Source organism: Stenella coeruleoalba (genome assembly GCF_951394435.1).
Source record: "Stenella coeruleoalba genome assembly, chromosome: 15".
Taxonomy (NCBI): domain Eukaryota; kingdom Metazoa; phylum Chordata; class Mammalia; order Artiodactyla; family Delphinidae; genus Stenella; species Stenella coeruleoalba.
This window is the reverse complement of record NC_137161.1, coordinates 82,396,560-82,419,128: the sequence shown is the minus strand read 5'-3', so window position 1 is coordinate 82,419,128 and position 22,569 is coordinate 82,396,560. Positions and strand designations below refer to the sequence as shown.

Here is a 22,569-nt window from a genome sequence, read left to right as displayed (position 1 = left end):
TAAATAGAAATTATTGTGTGGTTATATATTCAAAGTACAGAGTATAAAATGCAGTATTTCAGACAATCCTGATTCAGGAATTTTGGAAGTGAAATTAAAGGCAGTTTCTCTTCCACTGCTGTGGTCACAGTTGATACTCAGTTATTTGTTGATTAGTTTGGTTACAAAGCTGACTGCATTTAGAGAGATGACTTCCTCCCCCAAGTAGCACTATCAACCAGCATAGCTGAGAAATCTTATAGAAAACAAAGACAAGAATGATTTTATGGAAACGATTCAGTTTGATCATTCAGTAACTATTAATTTTAGAGTCTGAGGAGTTTGAGGAGGTAGAAAGGATGAGCTCAGAGAAGTGTTTATTTTAAAAAAGTTAAATATAAGTACCTTTTTTCGAAACCTATAAACGTTAAAACAGTGCCTAATTTTTTGAAATATTTATCATGTTTTAATAAGTTATAATGTATTTCGAACTACAGCTTGTGTCTGTCCCCCCTCCTCCTCAGCTACCACCCCTCAAAAAAATCACTGAGGGGAAAAGTTTTGGTGCTTTTGCACAGCAACATTCCTGTCTAACTGACTCTAGGACCCCAGACTTATGATAGGGATTTTAGATGGTGCGTCTACCCCTTTGGCCTACTGAAAACATCAGTACTGGGCTCCTGGATCAGCCACTAGTCAGGAAGAAACACAGAGTCTGAGCGCTGTTGCGGAGGGAGTGACTCTGCTGTCATGTTGTCCAGAAGAGCAGCATAAGGGCCTCTGAAGTTTTACTTCTAAATAGCAGCAATGGGCACAACGGGGGAAATTGTTAAAACCAACCTTTCACAACTCTGAAATTTAAAGATTTGCAGTAATCCAGGGAGCATTTAAGGAAAAACAGCTGTATTTCAGTAAGAATAGCAAGGTTTGTGGCATTTAATTGTCCTATCCCCATTACCCCTCTCCCCAGGTCTGCCTTGAAAGCCAACGGCTTCCAACCATAGTAGCTGTGAAAACCAGCCTAGCAGCCACCAGTGGAAGACAGTACAGATTTAGAGACCCCCCAAAAAGAACCCAGCCCCAGAATGCTGGCACTGTTTAAACAGCACTACAGCTCCTAGAAAAACCCTATTCACAGGGTTTGTCTCTATTTGACCTGACTCAGAGCTCGCTCAGTAGAGAAAGTCATATGTGAGAGCGTTTGTCAGAAATAGTCCCTGGCAGTTGTTTAATATCACAGCTGCCTGAGGTAGCAACACCAGTCCCAGGAAAGCGAAGATTAGAGAATGAGATGTCTATATACATTGTGAAAAGCTTTAACGTATTCCTGGGAATCTAGAAGACCACATACACATACATCCTGTGCACACATGCTCAGGAGAGACTTGAGAAGATCCTAAGCTTTCACCTCTGGCTGACCTTGGGGCTCTGTATAAGTGGGAAGTAAAGGCTGAGGCAGAATTGAAGGTTGCCTGGCTGAGGGATGAGGGCATGCTGCAAAAGGCACACAGAGCCTTATCATTTCAGGTCTTTACGGAAATCTCTGTCTAATCATTTGCTGACCAGTAAGCTAACTGAGCAGAGACTCTAGTGGTTACATTCTACAGACCACAGACTTTATAGAAGTAGTTCAGGAATTTTTTTTTTTTTTTTTTTTGCGGTACGCGGGCCTCTCACCGTTGTGGCCTCTCCTGTTGCGGAGCACAGGCTGCGGACGTGCAGGCTCAGCGGCCATGGCTCACGGGCCCAGCTGCTCCACGGCATATGGGATCTTCCCAGACCGGGGCACGAACCTGCGTCCCCTGCATCGGCAGGCGGACTCCTAACCACTGCACCACCAGGGAAGCCCAGTTCAGGAATATTTGAAAAAGTTTTATCTGACCTATAAGCACATGAAAAAAATGCTCAACATCATTAGTCATTAGGCAAATGCAAATCATAACCACAATGAGATACCACTTTATACACATTAGCATAGCTAGAATGAAAAAGGTAATAGCAAGTATTGGTGAGGATGTGGAGAAAAATGGAATCCTCATATGTTGCTTGTAGGATGGTAAATAGTGCTTGCTCTTTGGAAACAGTCTGACAGTTTCTCAAAATATTAAACATGGAATTACCATAGGCTCAACAATTTCACCCATAGGTGTAAATCTAAGAGAAATTAAAACTTATGTCCACAAAAACCTGCACACAAATGTCTATAGTGTTAATAGTCATAATAGTCAAAATGTGGAAATACTCCAAATGACCATCAGCTGATGAATGAATAAATTAAAATGGTATATTCATACAATGGAGTATTACTCAGCAGTAGAAAGGAATGAAGTACCAGTATGTGTTACAGCATGGGTAAACCTTGAAAGTATGCTAAGTGAAGAAGCAAGACACAGAAGGCCACATATTGTATGATTCCATTTATATGAAATGTCTAGAATAGACAAATCCATAGAGATAAACAGTAGATTAGTGGTTGTCACCTTCTAGGGGAGGAAGAGTGGAGAGAGGCTACCTGTGGGCTTCTTTCTATAACTGGATAGGGTTGATGGTCATATAGCTCTAGGAAAAATATACATGGTCGCTGAGTTACAATTTTTTGACTTTATGATGGTGTGAAACAATTTTTTGACTTTATGATGGTGTGAAAAAATATATATATACAATCTATATTCAGTAGAAACCATACTTTGAACACTGAATTTTGACCTGACCAGTGTATGTGGTATGATACTCACGTGGTGCTGGGTAGTGGTACCAAGCTTCAGCTCCTGGTTGGCCATGCAGTCACGAGGGTCAACAAGCACATGCTTACAGCTATTCTGAACCCATACAACCATTCTGTTTTTCACTTTCAGTACAGTTGTTACTAAATTATAAGAGAAAGTCAACACTTTATTATTAAATAGACTTAGGGTTAGATAGTGTGAATGTTTTAAAGCACATTCAAGTTGGCTGGGCTAAGCTAGGATGTCTGGTAGGTTGGGTGTGTTAAATGCATTCTCAACTTCAGGTATTTTCCACTTAGGATGAGTTTATTGGAACATAACACCATGGTAAGTTGAGGAAGATCTGTCCTAAAAACTACTGAACTGTACACTTTGAAAGGTGATTTCGATGATGTTTCAATTATACCTCAGTAAAGCTCTTATAAAACAAATATCCCATTGTTCTATTTTCGGTAAGCTTTTGGTGGAAGGATGAGATAAAGGTTTCAGAAACCGGAATGTAATGAATTTAACTTAAATGTAATGAAGTATAGATGGAAAGCATAAATTCCTAAATTTTTAAAATTAAGATGAAACAGAAGGATACTGAGTATTGAACTTGGTGCTGTGTTTGGGGATTCAAACAATTTAAAACTTTCTGCCTCAAAAGAGAATTAGGCTGGAGGGAGGTGACATATCCATAAGAAGCAAAATTTTAAGAGGGAGTCTATGATTCAGTGCCATGTGGTAGGGCAGAAAATAGATACAAGGATTTAGAGAAGGGAAAAGTCCCTGTGGGAGAGCAGGTGAAGCTTGACAGGTAGAGTTTGAGTAGGCTCGGAATTGTGGCCAAGGCCTCCCCGTAAGGAGAGGGCACCATAAATTTGGAGCCAGCAACACATCTGGGGTTTAAATGACAGATTTATAGGGATGTGATGAAAATGCATGTATCAGCCCAAAGAGATCGTTAGAACCGTGTTCTGAGATGCTTGACGTGGCTCCGGGCTTCAAATGTCCATGGAAGTAAAGCTTGAGGGCAGGGGGACCAGGCTGTTCTGGTCTTGGGCGTCGGTAGACAAAGAGCCACACTTAGCTGGTGGCAAAGGGAACAGAAAAAGGATAGTTATGGGGGGGCGGGGGGAGTCGGTGTTCTCCAGGACCCAGTGTCACAGCAGCCACAGAGCAGAGGCGTTAAAATGGGGGATGGGGACAGGGACCACGAGAGTAGCGTTTGAGGTATGGAGTAAGTTAAACGTGGCATCTGAGGCACAGCGCTTCCTTTGGTAATTGAATCGTGAGCTCTTCACAGTGAGGATTCCTGACTGAGTCTGGTTTGTTATCCTCCTTCAATCTTAATGCTCACCGTGGAATCTCTTACGCTGGTCCCTTTTAGGCAGCCCAGCAAATCATTGAACTTCAGGAAGCCGCTCAAATTAACGCAGGCTTACAGCCCACCAACCTGGGAAGGAACAACAGCCTGCATGACATGAAGACAGTGGTGAAGACCTGGAGGAACCGGCTGCCCATCGTGTCTGACGATTTGTCCCACTGGAGCAGCGTCTTCATGTGGCGGCAGCATCATTACCAGGGTAAACCTACCTGGTCCGGCATGCATTCATCATGTAATTTTCCAGACACCCCACTGTTCTGGTTTCATGTCTTGGTTATGTTTTGTTGTTTTGTTTTTTTTTCTTTTACCGGATTTTCTCTTTTTTGGCATGGTAGATGGTGGTTGTTATGACAGGGTAAAGATGAAGGTGGTGAAAGATGGGAAGAATTTCCCCCTACCTCTTCCCTTTTTCCAGCTAAAACAGACGTGCTGCTGGACACTGTTGCAGCAGGGGCACAGGCCAGTGGGATCACAGCCTGGGTTGTGGCCCTCTGTGTTTTGAAGCCCCCTGAGGAAGAGCTGCGCTCAGGTGGCAGCGTGTAGCCTCTTTCACCTGCCCTGGTCCCCTCTGCTCTTCCCCTCAACCTGCCAGACATCTATTTGTTCAGAGCGACCTTCATGGTTTAGTTAGCCAAGACGGTAACACCCAACTCAAGAGTTAGTGCTTCTTAGATCTTCCTTTTGATACAGAATACGAGGAAAAGTAATGAGGGTTTATCACAGAGCTTCCCATTGCATAAGCCATGTGTGTTTGTTTTTCATTTTTTATTTAAGCCTTATTGTGGAACACTTTGAAAAATGTTTGACATGGACTGAAAACTCATTTCTTTGCTCTCTAGCTATTGTAACTGCCTATGAGAATAGTTCTCAGCATGATCCAAGTTCAAACAATGCTATGCTTGGGGTTCACGCATCGGCTTCAGCAATCATCCAGTATGGAAAAATTGCCCGAAAACAGGGACTGGTCAATGTAGCTCTGGATATATTAAGTCGTATTCATACTATTCCAACCGTCCCTATCGTGGATTGCTTCCAGAAGATTCGGCAGCAAGTCAAATGCTACCTGCAACTGGCAGGCGTCATGGGGAAGAACGAGTGTATGCAGGTAGAGTGCCAGCCGGACCCCGTGCCTGCCCGCCCACGCCCAGGAGGTCTGGGGAGGAATGAAGGGTCCATGTGGAAACGCCTGGTTCAGACAACAGGGAAAGAGGCTAGAACTTTACAAACACAGCTCTGGTCTTGGGGAACAGTCCTGCCAAAACAAGAAAGGGACAGGAAGCCGCTTGAGTATTTGAATGAATTATATGTGATGGTCTCTATTCTACTTGGTTAATGTAGTTAAGGAAAGAAAATTAAAAACTGCAGAACTATGAGGGTATATGGTAGATTTGGGCTATGTTCAGAGGAGTATTAATAAAAACAATGAAACTGACTAGATATGGTAAAGCTTTGGAGAAAATAATACCATTACGGTGTCTAGAACTGAATTTGCATTTAGTGATTGAGTTTAAATACTACTTGTTAGTCAGCAAATATTCACGGTGGGCAAGCCTGTTGTCAATTTAAAGTATATTTGTCAATGACCTTTCGGAGTTGCTACATAGATCAATATTTTAATGAGGTTTTTATATTATTGTCTAGAAAATTCAAGAACTTTTTTTCTGTTTTTAATAAACAGGGCCTTGAAGTTATTGAATCTACAAACTTAAAATACTTCACAAAAGAGATGACGGCTGAATTTTATGCACTGAAGGGAATGTTCTTGGCTCAGATCAACAAGTATGTATGTTATATAGATGGAGGATAAGAGAAAGACTCATCAGATTATTTAAATAGTTATTTATAACTTGAAGCCAGTGTGAAGATCAAGCTAGAAATTGATATGACTTAGTGACAGTTGTCAGGGATGATATTTCAAATATTGTACCTCTAGGAAGGTAATAACTTGCAGCAAATTGACGGGCCAGCTTGAGTGTAGTACTTAAAAAACTTTTTAAACATGAATTGCTTGAACAGAGAACGGCTGATTACATGGATTCGTTGCCCCAGTTTCTCAGCATGCCATTTTGGAACAGAGTTGATTGCTTTTTTTTTTTTTTTAATAAATTTATTTTATTTCATTTATTTTGGTCTGCATTGGGTTGCTGTGTGTGGGGTTTTCTCTATTTGCGACAAGCAGGGGCTACTCTTCATTGTGGTGCGTAGGCTTCTCATTGTGGTGGCCTCTTGTTGCGCAGCACAGGCTCTAGGTGCACAGGCGTGTGGGTTCCTCCTAGACCAGGGCTCGAACCCGTGTCGCCTGCATGGGCAGGCGGATTCCTAACCACTGTGCCACGAGGGAAGCCCCCAGAGTTGATTGCTTTTATGGAGATGATTCTTGCTTTAGAGCAGGGGTCAGTCAACTGGAAAACAGTATGGCAGGTCCTCAGAAAACTAAACAAAAAATTATCATATGGCCTAGCAATTCCACTCCTAGATATTTACCCAAAAGTGTTGAAAACAGGAACTCAAGCGGGTAGTTGTTCGTGAAGGTTCACAGCAGCACTGTTTACTATAGTCAGAATATCGAAACAACTCAAGTGAATGGATAAACAAGATGTGGTGTATACAAACACTGGAATATTATTCAGCATAAAGAGGAAGGAAGTGTTAACGTGTACTGTAGCGTGGATGAACCTCAGAAACACAATGCCGATTGAAAGAATCCAGACAAAAAAATCACAATGTGACTCCATTAATAAAAAATGTGCAGAGTAGATAAATCCATAGAGACAGAAAGCAGGTCAGTGGTCAGCAGGGCTGGAGGTGGCGGAATGGAGAGTGGCTGCCTCAGGGGTCGGGGTTTCTGGGGTGATGAAAATGTTTGTGGCCACACAGAGGTGGCGGTTGCACAACATTTTAAAGGTACCAAATGCCATGGAACTCTTCACTTTAAAATGGTTGATTTTATGCTAAATGATGTTCACCTAAAAAAATTTGTTTTGATTTTGTGTCTTCACAGGTCTGAGGAAGCAAACAAAGCCTTTTCTGCAGCTGTGCAGATGCACGATGTGCTGGTGAAAGCTTGGGCCATGTGGGGCGATTACCTGGAAAACATCTTCGTGAAGGAGCGGCAGCTGCATCTTGGAGTGTCTGCCATTACCTGTTACCTGCATGCGTGCCGGCATCAGAATGAGAGCAAATCAAGAAAATACTTAGCCAAGGTGAGACTGAAAGAATTAGCTTTGACCAAAGGCCACCCGGTAGCCTTTAAGTTTAGATGAAAATTCAGCAACTTACTGATCTGTGCTGGGCATGAGGCATTTCTTCATGCCTTACCTCTCATTTCCCTTCACCTTTTGAAGTATAGTCCACAGTTCTACTTCAAGCTGAAAAATGGAGGCCTGGACATACTTGGAGTCAAAGGTCTTCTAAGCAGCAAAACTGAACCTAGAGTCTGGGTCTTAGGACTCAAGTCCAGTGTTTGCTGTGGGACCTCACATTGGACAGAGATTCCTGCAGACTGCTGAGGGGTCTGCCCAGGGAGCTTACCTGCTAGACACCTGTTAGATTCTGATCTCTCACCTGCAGGGACCATGCACACAGTCACAGAGCTGGTCAGCTCTAGTCACAGGTGACGTTGAATCCCCTGGTTTCTGCACACACTGCAGGGTGAGGTCTCAGTCACCTGCATTGTCATCCGCGGGGCCCCCAGTACAGTGCCGGGCACAAGGCCGGTATTGACCTGGGCCCAGTGGGGGGCCGCTTGAGCCCAAGTGTCCTCCCCAGTATTGAGCCTTCTCAGCCCTCCCGGGAAACACATCAATACAACCCAGACTCCATTCTTGCAGAAACTTAAGAATAAGTTCTGCTTTTATGTTTTATCCATTAAAGGTTAGGAGTTTTTAGAATTCCTTGGTTTAACATCAAAATTTGGATTGAACATCAGCACCTAGTAGTTAAAGCCGACTATAGAAACAGACTGACTGTAGTCACACCAGGAAACCACCTCACTGTCTTGACTCCAGGTTTGCTTATTTTTAGATGTAATTGTTTTAGACGTCCCTGGACACCAGGCTGCCAACACGGGGCCTACCTGATACTAGGGTGGTTGTCACCTGAGATCTTTAGCAGAAGCCCATTTTGTTCTGGGGAGATTGCAGTGTGGAGTAGCAGGCTGAAACCCCTTGGGGTCACACTGGCCACCACTAGCCAGCCGACTGGGTCAGTTACTAGTGGGCATTAAAGCTAAATCTGGATGAAAGCTATATTTAAATTTTCAGTTTTATTCATAAGATTTACGTTTAGGTTTAGCAATATTGTTGGGCCTTTTATAGATATTTTCCCACAATGCCAGTGAAGTTACTCTATATGGTATTTTAAGGTGGGAGGAAAGGTCACTTGATCAGAGCCTTAGAATTTTCATTCAACTCTAGAATTTTCCCTTCTGTCTTAGGTGCTGTGGCTCTTGAGTTTTGATGATGACAAGAATACTTTGGCAGATGCCGTCGACAAGTACTGCATCGGTGTGCCACCCATCCAGTGGCTGGCCTGGATCCCACAGCTGCTCACCTGTCTGGTTGGCTCCGAGGGAAAGCTGCTTTTGAACCTGATTAGCCAGGTGGGAATAGCAAGGCATCTTTGATCACAAAAAAATTGTCTTCATTTCACATCCTTTTTTTTTCCAGAAAGGAAATGCGCATGCTCAAAGAGAGATGGGAAGACGTACACAATTAGATATCACTTGATATAAAGCGCACACTTGAAAGTGACTGAAGAATATATCAGGGTTGGCGTGGAGTAATCTGCTAGAGTTACAGTATTAAAATGGTCATTTCTTTCCTTGAATGTGTTGCCACATAAGATACACGTAAAATAAACATCCTCTTAAAATGTAAGGTCACTAGTGAGTACTCAGAGTTACTCACAGTGAGTGTGTATCTGGTTGATACTTTATGGCTGAAATCCCATCGTGTGCTAGTTGCTCTTCAGAGCTTCCCTCCGGAAGAAAACTCAGCCCAGTTGTGGTATTTATTGCCCTTTGTACAGTTAGTTGTTCAGCCGCAGCTGTCGAGGCTGCAAGTTGTGTGCGCTGGGTGGGCTTGGGGAGTCGGACAGACTGGGGCCCGGGGTCCTGTAGAAGGGCTCTCATTACCCTTATTTTGACAGTGGCTCCAGATTGTCCCTCTCCTGCAAAAAGACCGAGAGGGGAGGGGCCTGAACAATAGAGATTTGGATACAGTCGGTCTGGGATCGAGTGCCTTTGACTGTGCTGCTGCTTATAAAATTACAGTCATATATGTAATTTTCACATGTGAACAGCGTCATAACAAGCATTTGGGGACATGCTACTTGTTCATCGTTCTGTCTGTTCTTCACATGTGGTGCATCATCCACACGGTACCCAGAAGTGGTTTTCTTTTTCCCTTGAGCGCTTGCAGCTGTGTTCCTGGGTACTGACTGTTGTTTCGCTTGGAGCTGATCTGTCAAGGTGCAGACTCCCTTTACTTGGTGTTGTCACTCATTGAATATCTCTTACTGTACGTTAGCCAGCCTCCCTGTGGCAGAGCTGGGTAATGTCTGCTCAGCCCTTTTGAAGGAGCCATATAACCCCAATTTGGTAAAACCGGCATGTCTTACCTTAAAGAGAAAAAGTTCAGTCTCCTCCTTCCTGCAGTTACGCAGAGTAAAGTTACTCGCTAGTGAGCCTTCTTGTCAGTTAGAATCAGCTCACAGTTCCTGGTGAATAAAGACTGGTGTCATCTTGTGTTTTCCTGTCATTTGCCCGAGTGAGATCCAGGGACTTGAGTGTTTGTCATCCTCATATTAACTGAATCAAATGAAAGTGTGGTTTCCCTCTGTCATCAGTAGTCCTGGGGCAGAACTGATGAAGTACACCATGTTGCTCTTTCTTGGATATTTTAAAGCTAAACTAGATGTTTGACTTGCTGTTTAATCCGGCCTCGTGTGTATTAGGTCGGTGGTGTGGCCAAGTGCAGGCCAGCATCCCACTCATGATTGACTGTCTCAGAGCAGGTTGGACGAGTGTATCCCCAAGCCGTCTACTTTCCCATCCGGACCCTGTACCTGACCCTGAAGATAGAGCAGCGGGAGCGCTACAAGAGCGGTACGTCTCTGGGGGGTGCAGTGGCCAGGTCCCCACTGCCGCGGACACATGCTCGCTTGCAGCTCCTTTCCAGCATGTGGGCTGGTCTTGTGTTTAGTCCCTGAGAGGACAGTGGGTCTAGAAGATAAAACCTGATCTCCCAGTGAAGTTTCTGGTTCTCCTTCACCACAGCGTAATAGGGTGTTCATCTACCTGAGTGATTCGATCCCTAAGTAGAAAAAAATATATGAAATTTTTAGGTATAGATAATTATAAAGTTGAACTTGCCTCATTAGTTATAAATGCATCCTGGTAAACATTATAAATGTCAGTTACGGTGTTATAAGGAATATCTTCAGCTGTCAGGGGATCAGCATAGAAATCAATCTCACCAAATGTAAAAACGTACTCGAAATAGAGGTTTATAATCTATATTGAATAGTTCTGGTGCGTAAAGAAATAATTTAATGGTTTCAGTTACCCACTAAGCGTGGTGCTTTGTAAACACCACGTTTACTTGCTTTACCACGTTTTTAATATGTAGACATTTATGCTGCGAGGCCAGAGTCTGGCTAGGAAGGTGACTCCATCCACCGGACAGTGGCAGCATCTTCTGGTCCTGCGCCGGGTGGGTGAGGACTGCACAGCGTGCTAGCTCCAACCTCCTGGGTACCTGGGTAGATGCGTGTTTTGGTCATTTGAAAGTTAAGATTTTTTTATTCTAAGAGAGCTGAAGCTAAAAGAATGAGCAAAGGAGGTTCTACAACATATTTCTTTTTCCCTTTTTTAAAATATTTATTTATTTATTTTTGGCTGCCTTGGGTCTTCATTGCTACGTGCGGGCCTTTTCTAGTTGCGGCGAGTGGGAGCTACTCTTCTTTGCAGTATGCAGTCTTCTCATTGCAGTGCTTCTCTTGTTGAGGAACACGGGCTCTAGGCATGTGGGCTTCAGTAGTTGTGGCACACACAGGCTCAGTAGTTGTGGCTCGCGGTCTCTAGAGCACAGGCTCAGTAGTTGTGGCGCACGGGCTCCGTGGCTTGTGGGATCTTCCCGCGGCATGTGGGATCTTCCCGCGGCATGTGGGATCTTGCCGGACCAGGGCTCAAACGCGTGTCCTCTGCATTGGCAGGTGGATTCTCAACCACTGCACCACCAGGGAAGTCCCTACAACATATTTCTTATATAGTGAGTGACTGTATTTTTTTTTTTTTTTTTTTTTTTTTGCGGTACGCGGGCCTCTCACTGTTGTGGCCTCTCCCGTTGCGGAGCACAGGCTCCGGACCGCAGGCTCAGCAGCCATGGCTCACGGGCCCAGCCGCTCCGCGGCATGTGGGATCTTCCCAGACCGGGGCACGAACCCGTGTCCCCTGCATCCGCAGGCGGACTCTCAACCACTGCGCCACCAGGGAAGCCCGAGTGACTGTATTTTTCAAAGATGGCATTTTATACATGTGGTTTGGTTTACCTAGATGAGAACATGTAGGCTGACTTGTTAACTACTTCTAGATTCTCTGAGCTCTAATACAAGGAATGAATTTTGAAATGTTCTGCCAGACATTTAAAAAAATATTCAAACTTCCACTGAAGTTAGAGAGTCCAGTGAAGCCTGCACACCCTCACCCAGACCCACCAGTTACGTGCTGCCATACCTGCTTTCTCTCTCAACACATACGCCTTCTGGAACCCCTGGAAGCCCAGTTGTAGGGGCTGCGCTCTCCGCAGCGCCCTCTCCTTAGAGCCAGGGCGCCTCCCACACAGCCCCTGGGAAGCGCCCCGGGATGTGTCCCACGCCGGCAGGAACCAGCGTTCCTTTGGCCGGTGGGTCCTTAGAGCACCGACTCTCCCATCGGTCAGTTTGGCGCTGACATTGGCGTTGTGTGTGTTGCTCTCAGATTCTGGACAGCAGCAGCCAAGTTCAGTGGGTAACCAGTCCCATTCTGCATCAGATCCAGGGCCCATAAGAGCCACGGCCCCCATGTGGCGCTGCAGCCGAATCATGCACATGCAGCGGGAGCTGCACCCGACCCTGCTGTCTTCCCTGGAAGGCATCGTCGATCAGATGGTCTGGTTCCGGGAAAACTGGCACGAGGAGGTATGTGATGTGGTCTCGGGGGTGCTGGCATCCTGCGGAGGGGATGGATCGTTTGGAATGCTTTCATGGCCGTGTTCTCTTGAGACTACCTGCCTGGTTGCGTGTATGTTTGTTGTTGGATTGAACGGTGGAACAGCAAATACTTCAGGTCTGCACGCTAGCGCTGCCTTAATATTGGAAGCAGAAGACTTCAAAAGGAGATGAGATTGAGAAAGCCATTTCTGGCCTTAAAATGCTTACTTTGTTCGCGTGTATGAGCTTAATCACTGAAATGCCACCACTGACCAGGGAGCAGCGATGGTGTGGGCAGGGCTCACTCACTGGCCGCTCGTCTCCAGGAGCTGGGAGCTGGTTCTCAGGCCACAACCTTAGTGGCGGTGATAGAATAATCAGGCTTTGTTGCCCAGATATTTGTCTGGTTGGCCACAAGCCCCCTCGTTAGTACTGTGTTATTTTGTGTGTGTGCAGAGTACACTGAAGTGATCTGAAAATAGGTTTTTTTCCTTGGTTGCTCAACAGAAAGGTATGTGTATGATGCAAAAAGTGGGGTCTTGGGTCTTTTTTTTTTTTTTCTTAAAATGTTCAGGACAGTTGCTTCTCATTGTTAAGAACACAGCTCATGGCATGAGTGTCCAGGCGGCCCCCTGGTTCCGCACAGTCTGGTGCTGACGCCTGCTGTGCGCCAGGTGCCGAGAAGAGCTTTGTCAGTGGTGGGGCCGGGTGGGCGGGGCAGGTCCTTTTTGGTTGGTGGGTGGGTTGCTTGAATGGAGAGCTCTGTTGTGCAAGCTGCCTCGGGTCTCTTTCCCCCAGGTTCTCAGGCAGCTCCAGCAGGGCCTGGCGAAGTGCTACTCTGTCGCATTTGAGAAAAGCGGAGCAGTGTCAGATGCCAAGATTACGCCCCATACTCTCAACTTCGTCAAGAAGCTGGTGAGCACGTTCGGGGTGGGTCTGGAGAACGTGTCCAACGTCTCGACCATGTTCTCCAGCGCGGCCTCCGAGTCCTTGGCCCGGCGCGCACAGGCCACCGCACAGGACCCTGTCTTCCAGAAGCTGAAGGGCCAGTTCACAACCGGTGAGTCCTGATCCAAGGGAGCTCCCACTCAACGTTTTTCCTCCGTCTTAGCATCTAAGTTAACCACATCCGTTCGTTTTCATGAGCACAGTACCGGGCGAGCTGGTTAGACTGTGTTTAAAATACAGACTGGATCACAAGGAAACTGACATTCCCCGCCTGGGACTGCACGTCCTTCCCTCCTGTGAAAGGTCAAGGTTTCAGGGCCAGAGCACCGGGCTCCCTGTCAGGTTAGACACAGGGTTTTAGGACAGACCTGCTTCTGCTCCCCCGTCTCTCCTTCTGCTTGGTTTTCATGGGAAAACGCAACAGGGTAAGGTGAGGCAGTAAGACCCAACGGTGCAGGGCCCGAGGTGACAGGTAAGGTTCAGACCTGTAGTGGATTCTGGTGGCAAGATGATAAGGAGGTTGTGTTTCTGATCCTGTCCCCAGTTCAGGTTCATGCATTTCCCTAGACCCACAGGAGCCCCACCTCTTTCTGCATGATCTGAGGTGAACGGTCCAGTCTCCCTCAGCCCAAACCCTCATCTGTCGTAGGGACCCTCGTCCCCCCAGTGTACACACAGGCACAGCTGCATCCCCTGGAGCTCGTGCTTGTGTGGTCTGTCATCCTCTGAAAAAGGAAGAGTCTGAGATGAAAGTTTCATGGAAACCATCATATATTACTTAAAAGAAGTGATATTTAGTGTATCTTTATTTTAAAATGTCCAGATCATTAAATCAAATGTGGTCTGAAATAGAGAATTAGAAGTGGAACAAATCATCCGGATTCTGATGTGAAAAAAATGACAAACACTGAAACTTGAAAGAAGGACAGCTATGAGGCTCTGACCAACCACAACGTGTAGCGAGTTTCAGATACTTAAATCAAGAGCTGTCCAACGCCTCTTGTCATGTGCCCCAGGGAGGACCGTCTCTGGGTTTTAGCACTGTGTTCTGGTCTAGAAAGCGGAGGAGAGTTGTTCCTCCATCTCCAGCAACATTGCATGCATTGGGTACTAGCTCCAAGTCTTTAAGGAGGTAGAAGGGAGTTCAAAACAGTACATTAAATTTATCTCAGAGAAGACTTATTTACAAGCAAAAACTTATACCCAAGTGTTGATAGCCGCTTTATTTGTAATAGCTCCAAACTGAAGTCCACCCAAATGCCCCTCTAAGGAGAATGGATACACAACGTGTGGTATTTCCATACTCATGTAAAGCAAATAAAGAGGAGTTAACAGCAGCTTAGGTGGACTTCGAAGAAATTATGCTGGATGCAGAAAGCCAGCCTCAAAAGGATTCCTGCTGCACGCTGCTTAAGTATGAGACACTTGTGAGCTAGCGTAATAATCAAGATGGAGGCCAGAGTAGTGGGAGCCAGGCGTCAGGGATGCGGGGGGGGAGGTGGCTGTGGCTCTGAGAGGCTTCGGGCGTCCTTGGTGATGGACGGTGAGCATCTTGGTCACGGTGCTGGTTTGGCGCTCCCTACATGGCATCTCACGGAGACACACGTGCACGCGCGCACACACAGGACACGTATTTGAATCAGCCCTGGGGGTTATGCCAATGCCTTGGTTTCGGAAAGGGGTGTGTGGCCCTCCCTGTACATTTCTTTGCACTCCTGTGAATCTATATTCATTTCAAAATAAAAGTTAACGAAAAGTAACGAACAGAAATCCATTACATGAATGTCAGGCCTGAGCTTGGTAACACCTTCCTGATCCAGAGCTGAGAGGGAGCAGCCCCTGTGTGCAGCTGCCTGCGTCCTGGCTGGGTGGCCTCTGCCGTAGCTCTGCCGGGGAGCCTGGGTGGAAACCTACCTCCTCGTGTTGGTGCATGGGGACCTCTCCAGCCACCCGCTTGTGTGAAGTCATGCTAGAGTTAAAGGGAAACCAGAGAAATGCTGTGAAAAAAACCCCACACAGTAAAAGTGCATTGACTTTCAGGGGCTTCCCTGGTGGCACAGTGGTTAAGAATCCGCCTGCCAATGCAGGGGACACGGGTTCGAGCCCTGGTCCAAGAAGATCCCACATGCTGCGGAGCAACTAAGCCCATGCGCCACAACTACTGAGCCTGTGTGCCACAAGTACTGAAGCCCGTGCGTCTGGAGCCTATGCTCCACCACAAGAGAAGCCACCACTATGAGAAACCCATGCACTGCGACGAAGAGTAGCCCCCGCTTGCCGCAACTAGAGAAAGCCTGTATGCAGCAACGAAGACCCAACGCAGCCAAAAATAAATAAATAATGTAATTTTTTTTAAAAGTACATTGACTTTCATAAAACTGATGACCCTGTACACAATTGAGGTCACGCGTGGGCGTGATGATTAGAACTGCTGGAGTAGCGGGGTGCTGTGCTGAGAGCCTTAATGCGTGCTACCTTGTTTAACTTAATCCTTGAGGGTCCATGCTATTTATATCTGTCCTGTGACTTACAGTGCTTTGCTGCAGACTAGACGTGAGATGTGTCTGTTTCCTACCTGGGAGGTGCTTGAGCTGTGGTTTTTGTAGTGAATTAGAAATAGCCCAAATGACTAAAAATGTTTCTAATCATATTTTATTTTACAGATTTTGACTTCAGTGTTCCAGGTTCCATGAAGCTTCATAATCTTATTTCTAAACTGAAAAAGTGGATCAAAATTCTGGAGGCTAAAACCAAGCAACTTCCAAAATTCTTCCTCATAGAAGAAAAGTGCCGGTTTTTGAGCAATTTCTCAGCACAGACAGCTGAGGTAGAAATTCCTGGGGAATTTCTGATGCCAAAGCCGACACATTACTACATCAAGATCGCTCGGTGAGTGAGCCCAACCTGGCCCGGGATCACCAAAACCTTCCCCAGCAGACCCCCCAGGCAGAGCTGGCCAGCGGGTCACACTGTAATTCCCTCCCCTCTGCACTCCTTCCCCCAAAACGGGAGAGGACACAGTGTTGCTCTAGGATATGAGTACCTTTAAAGGGTCTGGTCTAACCACTGGGTTCAGTGTCTTGTTTGAGTCAAGCTTTTGTTTGCTCTCAAAAGAACCCTTTCTGAATCCCCATGGAACTTGACAAAGTATAGTTTCGCAGTCTTCTGTAAACTCAAAGCACAGGATTCAAAAGAATCAGACAATGGTCAAATTTACCAGAGCGAAGCAAGTTGCATCTCATTTAAAATGTAAAGTGAGCTGTGAAGGGGCGACCCTTAATGGTCAGGTGTTTCCTCCAAACCTGACCCGTCCTGGCCGCCCCCTCCCCCTCCTGCCGTCAGCGTGCTCAGGCCCACGGCCCACGCTCGCTCCGCGGGCACCTGGTCCTCTGCCCCAGCGCCAGCCAGTGGGGCCTGTGCCGTCGTGGCTGCTGGACTCCTCTGGGCCGGTTAGCGCCCGTCTCTGGCTGCTGAGGCTGGACCCTCGGCGTGCCTGTTTGAAACTTCCAGCTTCGCCTTCTCTTCCTCCTCTCGTTTTCCCTCCGATACTGTGGCACGACTACCTTGTCGCAGTGAGGTGGGGTGTAAATGACAAACCGCCGCTGTCGTACGGTCTGTTTTCCAGGACGGTTCTGACAGCCGCTTCTGTAGAGCTCCATTTTCTTCTCCAAGGAAAGGCTTGGAAGTTGCGGCTTGGGGCGTTGGTGTCTGATTGTCCACTCCTCCCGGCAGGTTTATGCCCCGGGTGGAGATTGTGCAGAAGCACAACACGGCAGCCAGGAGGCTGTACATCCGCGGGCACAACGGAAAGATCTACCCATACCTGGTCATGAACGACGCCTGCCTGACGGAGTCGCGGCGGGAGGAGCGCGTGCTGCAGCTGCTCCGCCTGCTCAACCCCTGCTTGGAAAAGAGGAAGGAAACCACCAAGAGGCACTTATTCTTCACAGGTACCAGCACGGCCCAGGGGCTGCACAGCGACACCCGGCAGCCTGTGCCGTCTGTGTCAGCAGCTGCGAGTCTCTGAGCCCCGCCAGGTGGGGGCAGGCGGTAGGCTGAGGGCTGGTGCCTGCAGGGGCCCTGTTCCTGGAGGGAGGGGACACCTCCACCCCTGGGGCCTGAGGCTCCTCCCCGCAGGACGGGCGCCCAATGAGGACTTGTCTGGAGAAGGAGGCCCTGGGCCCGTGCACACGGCCCTCCTCACTTCCCCAGGAATCTTCCCAGGCTCTGGCGATGCCCGGCCGAGTAGAGGGCTTGTTGGGCGTGTGCTCACGGCACGTGGCAGTTTTTAAGTGCAGTCTCGGATCTGCTCCGGGACACAGCTTGCAGTGTGTGGGCACCGCCTGAGGTGCTGCCTGGGAGTCAAGGAGCCCCGGGCAGGCCACAGAAATCTCAGGCAGGCAGCAACCAGCAACCTTGAGTGAGGTCTTCCCAGAACCAAGTTGTCGTGGGTGAATTGTGAGTCTGTAGTAAGAGGTGTAGCTGAGCTGCCTGTAATCCCACCCAGAGGCGGGAGCTGTTGTTACACTTCAGCATGAATCCCCAGTTTAGGAGCCCATTGCAACGCATATTATCTGGTCCTGTACGGAACTTTCTTCTGCCAGCTAAGTTGTGATCCAGCCTATTCTGACCTAAAATCTCTTGCCCTTAAGTTCAACATCCCCAAAATAAGAAGTACATTTAAAAAAAAAAAAACAGGTCTATAGAAAGCTGTGTGCATTTTCACATGAATGTAACGTGATCTACCGTGTTGGTCCCAGCTGTGCTAGTTGGTTGTTCTTTGCTGCTTCCAAAGAAACAAGCTCCTGGTTAGCTCCAGGTGGTGGTCCGTGTACGTCCCCTGGAGTCCTGTAGGAATTTCTTCATGGGTTGAAGCCATGGCAACGGGCCAGTAGCCAAGCTTTAACTGGCGTTAGACTGAATCAACTCTCGATTAGAAGTCAGAGGCGTCGTGTGCCCACCGCCCCCCCGCAGGCTGGCAGACTTGGTTCAGAGCTGTGCCGCTCAGCTCCAAAGCACTTGGCGGCACAGCCTCCTTGTTCTTCTCGTGAGGTTGCCTAGTGAGGCCTTCCTGGTCACCTGTGCCTTAAACGCAGGTCACGGGCGGCTTGGGCTCCGGCCCTGCTAGACGGAGCCTCAGGCCGTGGGCTGAGGCCACCGCGCCATGTGACCACGCTCTCCCGGCTTCACCCGCGCCTCTGCCCCAGCGCTGGCCTGTGAGCCCCACTCTCATCTGCCCGTCTCTCCCCTCTCTCCTCAGTCCCGCGCGTGGTGGCCGTGTCCCCGCAGATGCGCCTGGTGGAGGACAACCCATCCTCACTCTCCCTGGTGGAGATCTACAAGCAGCGCTGTGCCAAGAAGGGCATCGAGCACGACAACCCCATCTCCCGCTACTATGACCGCCTGGCCACCGTGCAGGCGCGCGGGACGCAGGCCAGCCACCAGGTGCGGGGGCACCGGGGCCGGGGCCGGGCAGGGGGTCCAGTTGGACTGGTGAAGTGGCCGTGGGCCTTGGTGAAGGGGCCTTTGCCGCAAACCATTTGTTGTAACAGGACAGAGAGGTACGTTTCAACCTTGCAGAGCCTCATAGTCCTTTACCTGCACTTGCAGAGAGGCCCAGATGTCAGAATTTTAAGAGTAACTTCATGGCAGGTTCATTTGGCCAACAAACCAGGTGTAGGTGATGGGAGGCTGTCTCCCCATGTAGTGTTCACGTTTGTCTGGTTTGCTGCAGGGCCTTAAGGTGCCACACAGTCTCTGTACCACATGTACATTCTAAAATACAGAAAGTGGGGAACCCTGAAACACGTCGGGCCGGCTGTTTTTGTCGCCTAGGGTGGCAGCACAGTGCCCCCCACCGAGTCCTGGACGGCTCTCGGCTGCACCCGTCAGGTTGACGAAGGTCCCTCTCCATCTGCAGGTTCCTGCCCTTGATGGATAGCAGGACAGGGGTGGCCCCTGGATGAGAAAGTTTTATCCAGAATTGTCTGCGTCACCAAAAGGCATCTCTTCGGGCCATTCTCTGGATGCCTCTGGCGTCCTTCCTGTGTTTCCCGAGAGGCCCTCATGGTTTCTAGGAGAGACACCCTAGAGCTGGAAGCTGTGACTTGCCTCTGTTCTCCCGGGGACTGGTCTACATTAATCTGGGTCCCAGAGGACTTGGTTTAGGAGGATGGAGCCCACAGGTGCTCGTTTCACCCACTGCGGCAGTGCTCAGGGCACAGGGTCTTGTGTAAGCCTCCACCTTCTTGCCGGTAAAGCAGGTGGGATTCCTCTGTTCTGGTTGGCCTCTGTGGAGCATGGGCAGTTTTGGGGTGTTTGTGGGAGATGAATGGATTGGATTCTTCAGGCTGCATGTACCTTTCACAGTGTGGAAGCCATCAAGTTCTGTCTGCAAATACATGGCTACCTCAGAATGCCCTATCGCTTTGTAAAGATGGAGCTGATGACTGGTCCAGCGTAGAAACAGTGCTAGGGTCCTGCTGGGCCAGCTGGAGATGCTGACAATACAAATAATCCCAGCTTGGTTCCCTCTTCTTAGTCTTTGTCCCCTAGTTTGTTTTGTTATTAACTCTGCTGCTTCATCCATTGCAGTTTTTTATAACACCTTTGGGTATTATAATTGGGATATTATTCACATGCCATAAAATTTCCCCTTTAAGATGTACGATTTAGGGGCTTCCCTGGTGGCGCAGTGGTTGAGAGTCTGCCTGCTGATGCAGGGGACACGGGTTTGTGCCCCGGTCCAGGAAGATCCCACATGCCGCGGAGCGGCTGGGCCCATGAGCCATGGCCGCTGGGCCTGCGTATCTGGAGCCTGTGCTCCGCAACGGGAGAGGCCACAACAGTGAGAGGCCGGCGTACCGCAAAAAAAAAAAAAAAAGGTGTACAATTTAATGTTTTCAGTATTCGCAGAGTTAGTCATCACCACTATCTATCTTTAAAACATTTCATCACCCGAAAAAAACTTCATACCTGTTCCTAGTCACTCCCTATTCTTCTCTGTCCCCACCCCTGGTGACCACAGATCTTTCTGTCTCTGTGAATTTGCTTATTCTGGGTGCATCATGGGATCAGAATCATACAACATGTGGTCTTCAATGTCTGGCTTCTTTCATTGAGCGTGTTCTCAAGGTTATCTGTGTTGTAGCATGTGTCAGTAGTTTGTTTCTTTTATTGCTGATTATTCCCTTGTATAAATATAACACATTTAATTTATCTGTTCATGAGTTGATAGACTTTAGCTTGTTTATACTGTTATGATTAATGCTGCTGTGAACATTTGTGTACCTGTTTTTGTGCGGGCCTGTGTTTTCATTTCTCTTGGATATATACCTAGGAGTAGAATTGCTGGGTTATATGGTAACTCTTATGTTTAACATTCTGATGAACTGCCAAACTGTTTTCCAAAGTGACCGCAATATATGAGGGTTCTAATTTCTCCACATTCTTAACAGTGCTTAGTATTGTCTGTCTTTTTGTCTTTTTGATTATAGCCATCCTAGTGGGTGTGAAGTGCTAGCTCATTTTGGTTTGATAACCAGTGATGCTGAGTATTTTTTCATTTGCTAATTGGCTGTTTGCATATTTTCTTTGGAGAAAAGTCTGTTCAGGTCCTTTGCTTGTTTTTAAATTGGGTGATTTGTCTTTTTATTGTTGATTCTTAAGAATTCTTCATATGTTCTGGGTGTAAGTGACTTGGTACAGGTGACATCACCTTCTTGGCTGTGTATCGGCCATGTTGTCCTGCTTCTTTTCATGCCTCATAACTTTCTATTGAAAACTGATGTTTTGGATAATATAATGTGGCAACTCTAGAAATCACATCCTTCCCCCCAAGGTTCGTTGTTGTTGCTGTTTGTTTTAGTGACTTTCCTGGGCTGATTCTCTCCAGGATGCCATTGAGGAATATCCAAAACCAAACTCACCAACTCTCCCTAGAGGACGTGACCACTCCTCACACAAGTGCAGCCACTGAGGTGTCTTCTCAGTTAGCCCAGCGGCCAGCCAGTGATTTACAGAGATATTCTTTTTTTTTTGAATTTTTGAATTTTATTTATTTTTTTATACAGCAGGTTCTTATTAGTTATCCATTATATATATATATTAGTGTATATATGTCAATCCCAATCTCCCAATTCATCACACCCCCACCCCCACCATTTTCCACCCTCGGTGTCCATACATTTGTTCTCGACATCTGTGTCTCTGTTTCTGCCCTGCAAACCAGTTCATCTGTACCATTTTTCTAGGTTCCACATATATGTGTTAATATACGATATTTGTTTTTCTCTTTCTGACTTTCTTCACTCTGGATGACAGTCTCTAGATTCATCCACATCTCTACAAATGACCCAATTTCGTTCCTTTTTATGGCTGAGTAATATTCCATTGTATGTATGTACCACATCTTCTTTATCTATTCATCTGTCGATGGTCATTTAGGTTGCTTCCATGGCCTGGCTATTGCAAATAGTGCTGCAGTGAACATTGGGGTGCATGTGTCTTTTTGAATTATGGTTTTCTCTGGGTATATGCCCAGTAGTGGGATTGCTGGGTCATATGGTAATTCTATGTTTAGTTTTTTAAGGAACGTCCATACTGTTCTCCGTAGTGGCTGTATCAATTTACATTCCCACCAGCAGTGCAAGAGGGTTCCCTTTTCTCCACACCCTCTCCAACATTTGTTGTTTGTAGATTTTCTGATGATGGCCATTCTAACTGGTGTGAGGTGATAACTTTTTGTAGTTTTGATTTACATTTCTCTAATAATTAGTGATGTTGAGCAGCTTTTCATGTGCTTCTTGGCCATCTGTATGTCTTCTTTGGAGAAATGTCTATTTAGGTCTTCTGCCCATTTTTGGATTGGGTTGTTTGTTTTTTTCTAATATTGAGCTGCATGAGCTGTTTATATACTTTGGAGATTAATCCTTTGTCCATTGATTTGTTTGCAACTATTCTCTCTCATTCTGAGGGTTGTCTTTTCGTCTTGTTTGTGGTTTCCTTTGCTGTGCAAAAGCTTTTAAGTTTCATTAGGTCCCATTTGTTTATTTTTGGTTTTATTTCCATTACTCTAGGAGGTGGATCAAAAAAGATCTTGCTGTGATTTATGTCAAAGAGTGTTTGTCCTATGTTTTCCTCTAAGAGTTTTATAGTGTCCAGTATTACATTTAGGTCTGTAATCCATTCTGAGTTTATTTTTGTGTGTGACGTTAGGGAGTGTCCTCATTTCATTCTTTTACATGTAGCTGTCCAATTTTCCCAGCACCACTTATTGAAGAGGCTGTCTTTTCTCCATTGTATATCGTTGCCTCCTTTCTCATAGATTAGTTGACCGTAGGTGCGTGGGCTTTCTAT

General features: G+C 46.9%; 1 protein-coding gene across 9 annotated transcripts in view; it reads left to right on the top strand.

The window, feature by feature from the left end:
* TRRAP (transformation/transcription domain associated protein) overlaps positions 1-22,569 on the top strand; it is a 110,979-nt gene that overhangs the window by 79,218 nt on the left and 9,192 nt on the right. For 6 of the 9 annotated variants that reach the window (XR_013831479.1, XM_079943865.1, XM_079943867.1 and 3 more), the window contains 11 exons: positions 4,078-4,306; positions 4,914-5,179; positions 5,753-5,853; positions 7,076-7,277; positions 8,510-8,674; positions 10,090-10,180; positions 12,053-12,252; positions 13,063-13,324; positions 15,876-16,101; positions 16,945-17,162; positions 18,473-18,657. Coding sequence is in view for 8 of the 9 variants with exons in the window: in XM_079943865.1 (XP_079799991.1) it covers positions 4,078-4,306; positions 4,914-5,179; positions 5,753-5,853; positions 7,076-7,277; positions 8,510-8,674; positions 10,090-10,180; positions 12,053-12,252; positions 13,063-13,324; positions 15,876-16,101; positions 16,945-17,162; positions 18,473-18,657 (2,145 nt within the window). In the remaining variant the exon portion in view is untranslated. The remainder of the gene's footprint in view (positions 1-4,077; positions 4,307-4,913; positions 5,180-5,752; positions 5,854-7,075; positions 7,278-8,509; positions 8,675-10,089; positions 10,181-12,052; positions 12,253-13,062; positions 13,325-15,875; positions 16,102-16,944; positions 17,163-18,472; positions 18,658-22,569) is intronic. The other 3 variants (XM_079943871.1, XM_079943869.1, XM_079943870.1) reach the window with 3 other exon arrangements.